The sequence below is a fragment of the Papio anubis genome, chromosome 12, assembly GCF_008728515.1.
Source record: "Papio anubis isolate 15944 chromosome 12, Panubis1.0, whole genome shotgun sequence".
Lineage (NCBI taxonomy): Eukaryota > Metazoa > Chordata > Mammalia > Primates > Cercopithecidae > Papio > Papio anubis.
This window is the reverse complement of record NC_044987.1, coordinates 63,307,780-63,320,249: the sequence shown is the minus strand read 5'-3', so window position 1 is coordinate 63,320,249 and position 12,470 is coordinate 63,307,780. Positions and strand designations below refer to the sequence as shown.

Here is a 12,470-nt window from a genome sequence, read left to right as displayed (position 1 = left end):
TGGTCTGCTCTGAAAAAGAAACCAGCATCTTCTTCAACTTAGGCAATCAATGACCATTCATACTGGAGAATCCCAGAGAGGGAGACACAGCTGCACACACACCAAAAAGCAGCTGCTGTTGTGCCTCTCCAGGACTAGAGCTGCCACCTCTCCCAATACGGCATGTTCCAAGCCATGGCCACTCCACAAGTGTCCACATTCCAGATCCTGGCTCTGTGGCTGCATTGTGCCTACCCATGCCTCTGACACCAGATCCATCATCACAGCAAGCTAATTCACACCCAGACCCTGAAGCCAAAGTCTCTCTGTGCATGCCAACACTTGAGACACCAGCTCAGCTGCCACTAAGGTAGCTAGCCTGTGCTCCCATCCTAGATCCAAGGCTGCACAATGTAGGCCCATGCCTCAGACACCAGAGCAATTTGCACCCAGAGCTAACATCTCAGCATGTGCCCATAGAGAGCTAAACCCCAGATCCATTGTAGCTTTATGTACAACTGTGCTCCCATCCATGACTGCTTCATAAGCACCCACACTTCACATACAGTATGAGTGTCTTAACCCCAGGTCCTGGTGCCATTACCACGCCAGGCTCAAAGCAATAGTCATTCTATGCATGCCTTACTTCAAGCCTCCATGAGCACTACTCATCAGACATGGGTGCCACTGTCAACTCAAGCAGGCCTGCAAGTTGGACCCAATGCCAAGAGGGATCCCCTCAGCAACAACTTCCCTGAGGGGAGAAAAGGATTTGGAGGACTCTAGCAGTCATTGCCACAATAGACCCCAACAGCCCTCATTGCTTCTTCAGACATCCCCAGGGTTGGCCGCTGAGGATCCCTGCAATTTTAGTTACCATGATCTCAGCAGACAGAGCTTCATGGAGACTATACCGATGTGCCATCTCCAGTGCCAAAACCACTGAACCCCACCCAGCCAATGCTTTCACCCCTCTTTTTAGGGGAAAGTCTTTCCCCACCAAAACCAGTCCAAAAAGTCTGGAAGAGATGACTACTCCACCAAATGAAAAGACAATGTAACACAGTAAGAAACTTGAAATGCTAAGCCATCACCATAAAAAGAACATGACTTCCTAGTAGCCAACCCCCAAAAATGGAGATCTATCAACTACTTGATAAAAAATTCAAAATAATTGTTTTTAAAAATCTTAGACTCAAGAAAATACAGAGAAATAATTCAAAAAAAAAAAAAAAACTAGGAAGACAAATGTAACAGATGAAATTTTTTAAATTCTGGAGCTAAGCAATACAACAGAAATGAAAAAACATCAAATAGAATCAACAGCAGAATTGATCAAGCAGAGGAAAATTTGAAAACAAAGGAGAGCAGTCGCTCTTCCTCAGGTGGCCGCCATGGCGGGACAGGAGGATCCAGTGCAGCAGGAGATTCACCAGGACTGGCCTAACCGGGAGTACATTGAGATAATCACCAGCAACATCAAGAAAATCGCAGACTTTCTCAACTCGTTCCATATGTCTTGTCGTTCAAGACTTGCAACACTAAACGAGAAATTGACAGCCCTTGAACGGAGAATAGAGTACATTGAAGCACGGGTGACAAAAGGTGAGACACTCACCTAGAACAGTGACCTGCTGCTGCTGGGAAGTTGCTTTATACAACACAGGCCACATGGGAAAGGCCCCAGTAGCCTTCAGCTCCTTCCTTTCTCCTTAAAGAGCAACAGGGCTTATTCTTGTTTTTCTTTTTTCAAAAGTGTGGCCTTTGGGCTCTGCCATCTGGGCTGTGGTGTGTTATGTGGGGAGAAGTCCAGAGGAACTGTTGGAAATGACATTAGGCATTTTACCTTTTCAGTAACATTTTATAGATCTACTTGTCAAGGTATTTGAGACATTCACAGCCAAAACCCTGGGACTCTTTGTGAAGGTCCTCCCCGCCTCTATCTTTCTTTCTCTCTCTCTCAAACTTTCCTTAAAGTTCTCATTGCCTTTACACTGCTTCTGTGAACAGTCTTTATCTCCTCACCACCTTTTGTGGGAAGTGGGGGGCAGTCCTGGCCAAGACACTCATGCCCTGGCAATGTGCCTGCCAGAGAATGTTGTTGCAGACCCACCAGTTTCTTGTTGATTTGGGGAGGTCAAGGCCAGGCCCCCACTTGGCTTGAAGGGACATTTTTAGACTTTTCTTTCTGTCACTTGGGAGTGTCTATGCCTCTCATATTTCCCTAATAAACTCAACTTTTTATCTGAAAAAAAAGAAAAAAGAAAACAAAGGAGAAAAAAGTAAGAAGCCTATGGAATTTATGGGACAATATCAAGAGAGCGAATTCTTGAATTATAGAAGTTTAGGCAGAACAAGAGGAGAAAAGGACAGAAAGCTTAATTTAAAAAATAGGTAAAAACTTTCCAATCTGGGAAAATATATAAATATCCAGGTACAAGAAGGTAAAAGGTTTTAGAAATAAGACTCAATCTAAACAAGACATTGAGGCATACCATAATCAAAGACAAGGAGAAAACAGAAAGAGAAAAGTCACCTATCAGGGAGTTCTATAAGTCTGATAGTGGATTTCTCAACAGACACATTATAGGCCAGACAACATACTCAAAGGACTGAAGGGGAAAAAAGCTAACGAAGCAGCATTTACCCAGTGAGTTGTCCTTTGGAAATGAAGAGAGACAGACTTTCCCAGACAGCCAGGAGATGAGGGAATGCACCAACACCTGACCTGTTTTACAATAAATACTAAAGGAAAAATTGAAGCTGAAAGAAAAGGGAGCTAATTTGTAACATGAAAATAGCTGACAGTATAAAACTCACAGTTTTTTTGTTTGTTTGTTTTAAGTATATGCCAAGATTCAGAATACTCTGATACTCTAATGGTGATATATAGTAATATGTAAGTTACTTCCATCTTTAGTATGAAGGTTAAAAGACAAAACTGAAAATAGCTACACTAATCATTAAGGGACAGACAATATAAAAGGTGTAAATTGTGACATCAGAAACATAAAATGTGGGTGAGGTTGAGTAAAGCATAGAAATGTTTAATCAAATTTATCAGCTTAAAATAGCCTATTACAATGTTGTCTGTAGGCTTCCTGTAAATGTCAAAGCAAAAACCTATAGTAAATACACAAAAGATAAAAAGTAAAGAATCAAAACATACCACTACAGAAATTTTCAAAGGAAGATAACAAGATAGAAACGAAGGCTCTAAAAAAAAAATACGAAACAATTAGCAAAATGGCAATACTAAGGCCTTACTTATCAATAATTACCTTGGATGTAAATGAATTAAATTGCTTAATCAAAAGACAGAGTGGCTTAATAGATTAAAAAAGACTCAACTGTATGCTGCCTATGAGACTCACTTCACCTGTGAAAACACACACACCAACGGTAAAGATGGTAAAATATATTCCACGCAAATGGGAACCAAAAATAGAGCAGGGGTAATACTTAGGTAAAACAGAATTTAAGTCAAAAACTGTAAAATGATAATATATGTTGATAAAGGGGTCAATTCATCAAGAAGATATAACAATTGTAAGTATATCTGTGTAGCCAACATCAGGCCACCTGAATATATAAAGGTAATATTAATAGACAAAGAATGTATAATACAATTACTAGGGGACGTCAATACCCCCACTTTCAGCAATGTGCAAATAATCTAGAGAGAACTCTAGACCAAATGAACCTGATAACCATATGCAGAACATTTAATCCAAGAATAGCAGCATACATATTCTCAAGTACACAAAAAAACATTCTCGAGGATGGATCATGTTAATCCACAAAACAAGGCTTAACAAATTTAAAAAAATCAAAATCATATCAAGTATCTTTTTAGACCACAATAGTATGAAACTAAACAGCAATAACTGGAAGAATTTTTGAAAACTTACCAACATATGGAAACTTAAATATTTTCCTGAAAAATCAAAGGGTCAAATAAATTAGAGGGGAAATTAAAGATTGAGATAAAATGGAAGCACAACACACCAAAACGTATGGGATGCAGCAGATGCAATCTAAGAAGGAATAAGTGCCTTATTGTTACAACAATAAGTGCCAGCATCAAAAAAAGATCCCAAACAAATGGCCTAATTGTTACACCTCAAGAAAATAGAAAAAGAAACTAAGCCCCAAATTAGTACAGGAAAAAAAAAAAGGCATGAGCAGAAATGAGACTAGAAAAATGATAGAAAATATAAATTAAACTGGGTTGTTAAAGATAAACAATATAAACCTTTAGAAAGGCCAAGAAATCTATACAAACCTAAGAAAGAATGCTCAAAATCAGAAATGGAAAACATTGTAACTGATACATATAAATATGAAGGGTCACTAGAGACCACTATGAATAATTATATGCCAACAAATTGGATAACTTAGGTTATAAGTTTAGGAATCTAAACATATAAACATATACAAAATCTAAACATAATCAAAAACTAAATCATGATGAAATTTAAAATATGAGCAGATGAATAAGTAATGAAATGAATCAATAATTAAAAATCTTCCACCCAAGAAAAACTCGAGCTGATGGCTTCATTGTGTGATTCTACCATTTAAGGAAATAATACCAGTCCTTGTCACACTTCAAAAAAATCAAACAAGAAATACTTCCAAACTCATTTTACAAGGTCAGCATTTCCCTGATACCAAAGCCAGACAAGATATAAGAAATGAAAACTATAGACCAATTTATTTCTGATGACTATAGATGCAAAAATCCTCAACAAAATACTAGCACAAAATTCAACAGCACATTAAAGAATCATTTAACCATGATCGAGTGGGATTTACCCCAATGATGTGAGGATGGGTCAGTAAATGCAAGTTTATAAATGTGATACACAATGGTAACAGTATAAAGGACAAATTTTATGATTATCTTATTAAATGCAGAAAAAAAATTGACAAAATTCAACATCCTTTAATTACTTAAAAAAAAACTATCAAATTAAGTATGGAATGTTGTACCTCAGCCAGGTACAGTGGTTCATGGCTGTAATCCCAGAACTTTGAGAGGACAAAGAGGGTGGATCACTTGAGCCCGCAGTTGGAGACTAGCCTGGGCAACATGGTGAAACCTCATCTCTACTAAAAATACAAAAAATAGCTGGGCATGGTGGTGTGGGCCTGTAGTAACAACTACTTGGGTGGCTGAAGGTGGGAGGGTCATTTGGGCTCTGGAAGGTTGAGGCTGCAGTGAGCCATGATCATACCACTGCACTCCAGCCTGGTGACAGAGTGAGATCCTATATTTAAAAAAAAAAAAAAAATTGTACCTTAACACAACGAAGACTGTATATGATAAGCTCACAGCTAACAACACACTCAAAATGAAAAGTTGAAAGATTTTCCTCTAAAATCAGAAACAAGACGAGGGTTCCCACTGTCACCAATTGTGTTCAACATGGTGCTGAAGTCTTAGAGCAATTAGGCAAGAGAAAAAATAAGACCTCCAAATCAGAAAGAAGTTAAACTGTCCCTGTTTACAGATGAAATAATCTTGCATACAGAAAACTAAATATTCCACACACAAAAAACTGTTGGAACTAATAAATTTAGAAAAGTCATAGATAAAATCAACGCATAAAAATCAAGTGTTTCTATACACTAACAATGAAATATCTGAAAATAAGACGACAATTCTATTCTCGATAGCTACAAAAAATAAAATGTAGAAATACATTTAACCAAGGACTTAAAGACCTGTACACTGAAAACTATAAAACACTGAAAGGAGTTGAAAATACAAACAAGTAAGAAGATATCCCAAGTTTATGGATTAGAAGAATATTTTTAAGTGCCCATACTAAGTAAATCAATCTACAAATTCAATGCAATCCCTATTAAAATTCCAGTGATGTTTTCCTCATGAATAGAGGGGGAAAATCCTAAATTTTATATGGAACCACAAAAGTTGTGAATAGCCAAAGCAGTCCTGAACAAAAAAAACAAGTGCTGATGAGGATGCAGAGAAAAAGAAACATTTGCACACTGTTGGTGGGAATGTAGATTAGTGCAGCCATTATGGGGAAAAGCATGGAAGTTCCTTAAATTAAAAGTATGACTCTCATATGGATATCATATGAGATATCCATCACTAAACCCTCTTATTGATGGATATCCACAGGAAATGAAAACCCCATGTTGAAAATAGGTCTGTACTCACATGTTCATTGCAGCATTACTCACTATACCCAAGATATGGAATCAACCTAAATGGCCATCAACAGATGAGTGGATAAGGTGGTATGTATACACAATGGGATACTATTCTTAAAATCCCATCACTTGCAACAGTATGGATGAATCTGAATGGCATTATGTTATAAGCCAGGCACAGAAAGACAAATACTATATAATCTCTCATATGTAACCTACAAAAGTGGAGATACATGATCTTCAATAAAGTCAGCAATAACAAGCAATAGGGAAAGGACCAATATTCAATAAATGGTGCTGGGATAACTGGCTAGCCATATGCAGATTATTGCTGCTGGACCCCTTCCTTATACCATATACAAGAATCAACTCAAGAGGGATTAAAGATTTAAATGCAAGTCTGAATAGAAAAACGTATCTGATACCAGCCCGGTAGTTTGAACCTACTTCAGGGAATCCAGTACAATATAGTCAGTTCAGAGAGGTTGGCATGATTATGGATCCTGTGAGGAACAATTCTGCTTCAGAGAAAGAGAAAAGCAAGCTAGGGCTCCAAGGGAAAATCAAGGTACAAATAAGTGAAATTATCAAAAGTATATATTATCTGGGCCCAAAACAATTCATTCCTAGGAGGGGAGGTATATATCCAGGAAAATGTTCATAGACTTGATCATTCTTAGGCCAAGCCTAGAAAATTGAAATAGAGGAACTAAGGGTTCTAGAAGATTCATTCCACTTTGCTAGCCCAGATTACCAAGTGGTTTTTAGTGCTTTAAATTTGTCATCTAACAAACAGATCAAACACATAGATAAATGAGTTTATCCTGCTTCATCTTAGTGCCTCATAGAGACTGATAATAATTTAATGGCACTAGTTATATAGAATTGTTTTTAAGTAGGGGAAGCTCCAGGATTATAGTTACAGCCATTCCCAAAGACCATCCAAAACATGTAGTCAAAAGCCACCAGCCAAGACAGAATTTGTAAGTCATTTAGATCATTAGAAACAAATAATACCAATGCTGCATTTAGGGAGTAAGGAAAGTCAAAGAGTCATATTACAGATATTCTTATTCTTTTCCCTGTCATTCCAACCTCCTTATCTTTTTGTTCTCTTCCACCTCCTCCACCTATGAATTAGGTTGATCAAATTCCAGGATTACTAGACCATGTTCTTTATGACATTGGTTATTCCAGAACCAGCAATGCTGGCATCACCTGGGAACTTGTTAGAAATGCAAATTCTCAGGCTGTATTCCCTAGAGAAACTCTGGGGTAGAGCCTGGAAATTTGTGATTCTGATGCCTACTAAAATTTAAAAACCACTACTCTAAGAGATGGGTGCATTTTGCATTAAGAGACAGAAGACAGAATGATTTCTTTATCCATTTCCCTACTTGCACCTTTGTGATAGCACCCAGGCCTCTCTTCCATTGTACCTACTGCCAACTCCACAAGTCTTGAATCCTACAGCCAATGACCCAGAGAAAAGAATAGGTAAAGTGAATGTCTCCTGTTCATGGTCTGACAGGATTGTTGATGCAACAATAGAGAAGATATCCCACCTCTACCACCCAGATACTGCCCTGGCAGGGAGGCTGGCACTTGGCCATATCTTTAACTCCCTTGGCTTCTTTCAGCTTATCTAAAAGAATTAAAGCTACTTGGTAGCTGTGAGAAACTGGGTTCTTTATGAAAACTGGTCCCAGCTAAGTCCAGAAGGAGGAAATTAACCTCACCATCATAAGGGCTTAATACATTTAGCTTTCATAACCTGCTTACATCCCTTGGTATGGATTCTTGAATATATTACAAAAATTACAGAAAGTTCATTGTAATGTTCTTTTGATTAGAAGTAATTGAATTAGTCAGAAAAAGGTAGAAAATTGCTTATGAGATTAAAAGCTATTCTCAGCTTTTAATCCTTATAAATATCAAAAATAAAATAGAATAAAACTGCAAGTGGTAGTCCATCAAACTTCTCACAAAATCTTTTTATGTTTCATTCTCTGAAGTTGGAGTTTGATAAAAGAATTGTCCATCATGTACAAACCTATACCTTTTGTAGTAAAAAGCACTAGGTGGTTATTGTTTCTAAAACTTGCTTGTACTTCAGAATCCTCTGGGCATCTTTGAAAAATTTCAAAGCTCAGGTTATACTCTTGACCAATTGAATCACCAGTTATGAGGATAAGACACAGGTAGCCATATTTTTTGAAGTAGGGGACAATAGAAATGCAGAAGCATCCTAAGCAAAACCTGAAATTCAATTAATTTTATTTCTAAGGCTTTTGCTAAAAAGTAGACTGAAGTTTGCCTGCCTTGTTTTGTTAAATCTGTATTCTGACTCTGTAGTTTGACCATTTGCAAGCTATCAGCACACTCGTGGTATCCTAGCTAAAATGGCTGTCTGGATCAGTCAGGGATCCATGTAGAAGAATTGTACAGGCAAATACTGACAATTACTCAGGCTTTCCAGATAATTCACTCTGTGACCCAGTCAGCTACATGTTTTCCTTTACAGGTTTAACCAAAGCTGGGATCTTTAACATTTCCAGACACTGATAAAGATGTTAAGGTTGTTGTTCAAAACACTGAAGATCAAACATGTTGCTAAACACACAGAAACTAGCCCCAGCCCAGAGCCAAAATCCTTGAACCTTCATTTAAGCCCCATAATCTGACCCCTCCTTGCTGAAATACCTAGGTAGAGTATCTCACTGTCCATCACAAGGACCGCCACAACACCCTTTAAGTTTTCCTAATAAATTCTTTGGACTGTCACCGTGATTTTAGTGTTTTTCTTTGGAATCCCAATCAGCCCTATCTTGGGATAGTTTACGGCAGTTCATTGTGGGAACTCTCCTCTCTCCATTGTTGAGGCTATTCCAGCTAGGAGTTTGGTCAGAGGGAACAATGATATTTCTTCAACTCTAGAAATACCATGAGAAATATTGTTCTCATTAGTGCTATGCTCTATCTAAGCACCTGGTGTCACTATAAGACAGAAAATAACTTTATTTGTGACTAAAGTCAAGTTTATACTGTTGTTTCTTATGTGGCAATAGAGTTCATATACTATTAAACTTCTATGTGGGACAAAATCACTGCCTATGAGAAGGTATGAGTATCCCTTGAAGGATAAAATAATTACTGTGCCAAGCATGGGCAGATCAGATCTTGCAGCCTGGAAATACTCACTTAATACATTATACTATATCCACTGTATTAAATAATAGACAAATAATTAGTTTCCAGAATGTATAAGTCTGTTATTTTTGTGGGAAAAAAATACAAAATTTCAGTGATATACAACAATAAAACTATATTTCTCATACATCTGAATATTGGCTGAGATGACTGCTGATCCTTAGCTAGGTTTGTTTATGTAACTGCAGGTTGGCTGTGGATCGGCTAATCCAAGCCAGGCTTGGCTGTGAGGTTCTGCTTCAAACTGCGAGTTGGTCTGGCAGCTCTGCTCTACTTTTCTCTTATCATCCTTGGACCAGGGAGCTAACCAGTCACATTCTCATGGTGTGCCAGAGTAAGAAGATGGCAAGCCCCACTAGACAAGCAAACTTTAAGCTTCTGCTTTCACCAAACCTACTAATTACTCCTCCCACTCACCCATGGAAGTGGTGCACATGACAAAGCCTATAGTTAATGTATGGGGAAGTATACTCTGGGAGAGTGAGTGTTATTCAACAGTAATCTAATATACAGAATGTTCTATGTCAACTGAGGAACACCAAACGACAGTTTGAAAAGTTTCCATCGGAGAATCAGAGGTCCTTAATTTATACCATTTTCTTGCTGTTCAATACCTGGAAAAGCTTATTTCAATGTCTGGAGGAGTGAGATACCTGAGAACTGTCAAGAGACCCACTTAAACTATCATCCACCATGTGTGTCTGTAAAGTAAGCATTAGCACAGCAGCATGGGCTGTGGGATGCTTTTTCAGAGCCTATCAAACTTTGATTACTTTCTTGAACTTGAAGGGATTCATATCACTGTTAAAACAAAAGGTTCACAAAATTTAAAAAGAACACAATATAATGTGGGCAGCAAGCCACCCAGGTGCCAAGGCAAGAGACCGAGGGCACAAGCTCTTCCAGCATAATAAAGAAAATATATAAAATAGGAATAGTTATACTAGAAATCGATTATAGATACGTTGATATATAAATATTATTGATCATCAGTTTGTAGCATTATTCTTTATTCCATTATTGTAATAATCCTTGCTCTACAATTATAACCTAGGAAAAACCAGGCCATACAGAGATATGAGCTGAAGGGGCACGGGGAGAAGTGACCAGAAGACAAGTGTGAGCCCTCTATCACGCCTGGACAGGGCCAGTAGAGGGTTCCTTGGTCTAGTGGTAACGCCAGTGCCTGGCAAGGCAACCCCTACTTAGCTGACCTTGGTCTAGCGGTAGCATCAGTGCCTAGGGAAGGCATCGTTACTTAGCAGACCTGGAAAGGGAGTCTCTCTTTCCCTGGGGGAGTTGGAGAGGACTCTGTTCCACACCTCTTGTAGAAGGCCTGACATCAGTCAGGTCCCCCTACAGCCATCGGGAGGCCAAACCATCTCCCTGTGATGCTGTGCTTCAGTGGTCACACTCCTGTTTCACTTTCATGTTCCACCCTGTACACCTGGCTCTGCCTTCTAGATAGCAGTAGCAGAATTAGTGAAAGTGCTAAAAGTCTTTGAAATGCATAGAAGAAATAATGGCATAAGCTGTCCTCTCTCTCTCTCTCTGCCTTGGCTGCCAAACAGGGAAGGGCCCCCTGTCTGGTGGACACGTGACTCACGTGACCTTATCAATCACTGGAGATGACTTACACTCCCTACCCTGCCCCTTTTGACTTGTATCCAATAAGTAACACTGCAGTCAGGCATTCGGGGCCACTACTGGTCTCCGCGTCTTGGTGGTAGTGGTCCCCCGGGGCCCAGCTGTCTTTTCTTCTATCTCTTTGTCTTGTGTCTTTATTTCTATGATCCCTTGTCTCCACACATGAGAAAAACCCATAGACCCTGTAGGGTTGGCCCTACAGTATAAGTAGATCACGTAAAGGTATGTATGGGAGCTTCTTTTTATAGAACTGACTGAAGAAGTGTTCATTATGAGAGTTTGAAAGACAAAAGCAGAGATAAGTGAAATTAATAATTTTATGATATGTTGTAAGAAGACTGGATTTTCTTTATTTTTCTTTAAATATTCAGTCTTGAGCTGTCATGAGTTGAAACGCAAGCTAGAACTCACAACTCCAGCAATTGGTGTTCCTTGAGTAAGGCTGTGAAACAAACGACTCCCAAATTTCAGTGGTTCACTACAAAAAACAACAAAATCATCCTTGTTCATATTATATGAACACTGTGGGTCAGTTATGACTATGCTACAGGCAGTGAGTCAGATTCACATCTGCTCCATGGATCTTCATCATGAGTCTAGGCTGTGATATGCTTATTCTTCTGGCAGAGGGAAAGAATGAAAGATAAACCAAGCCTTCTAACCATGTTTTACAGTTTAAGGTTTTATTAGCAGCTCAAACACAAAGTATATTTCTCATTTACACTTCTTATTCATTGTGGGTGGACTTTGGCTTTGTCACAACCTCTAACTGGAACTTTGCTGGGTTTTGCAGCTGAGGGGAAAGAAAGGAGGAAAGTTAATGCAAACTTTTAATTTGCAAAGCAATTTAAAAGTTTGCAAAAATTTGCAAAGCAATGCAAAGCAATGGCCTCTAGCTCCATCCATGTTCCCACAAAGGACACGATCTTATTCTTTTTGATGGCTGCATATATTCCATGGTGCATATGTATCACACACATCTGCAATAACACATGTCTATATGGACCAGGCAACTTCTTGTCTTTCTGTTCCTTTCCATTCAATCTTTGCACCAATATCAGAGTGTCCTTTTTAACTTTTATTTCAGGTTAGAGGTACATGTGCAGGTGTGTTATATAAACTTGTGTCACGGGAGTTTGTTGTACAAGTTCTTTGATCACCCAGGTACTAGCCATAGTACCCGATAGCTATTTTTCCTGATCCTCTTCCTCCTACCTTAAATAGGCCCCAGTGTCTGTTGTTCCTCTTTGTGTCCATGTGTTCTCATTATTTAGTTCCCACTTATAAGTGAGAACATGTGGTATTTTATTTTTCTATTCCCCTTTTAGTTTGCAAAGAATAATTGCCTCTAGCTCCATCCATGTTTCTGCAAAGGACATGATCTCATTCTTTTTGACGGCTGCATAGTATTCCATGATGCATATGTATCACATTTTCTTTATCCAGTC

General features: G+C 38.6%; 1 protein-coding gene across 1 annotated transcript; it reads left to right on the top strand.

The window, feature by feature from the left end:
- The first annotated feature begins 1,257 nt into the window (after positions 1 to 1,257).
- LOC101017320 (protein BRICK1) lies at positions 1,258 to 4,157 on the top strand. The gene has a single exon (XM_003910329.4). It carries the CDS (start codon positions 1,374 to 1,376, stop codon positions 1,599 to 1,601), a length of 228 nt encoding a protein of 75 aa, XP_003910378.1. The 5' UTR covers positions 1,258 to 1,373; the 3' UTR covers positions 1,602 to 4,157.
- Positions 4,158 to 12,470: the final 8,313 nt, after the last annotated feature.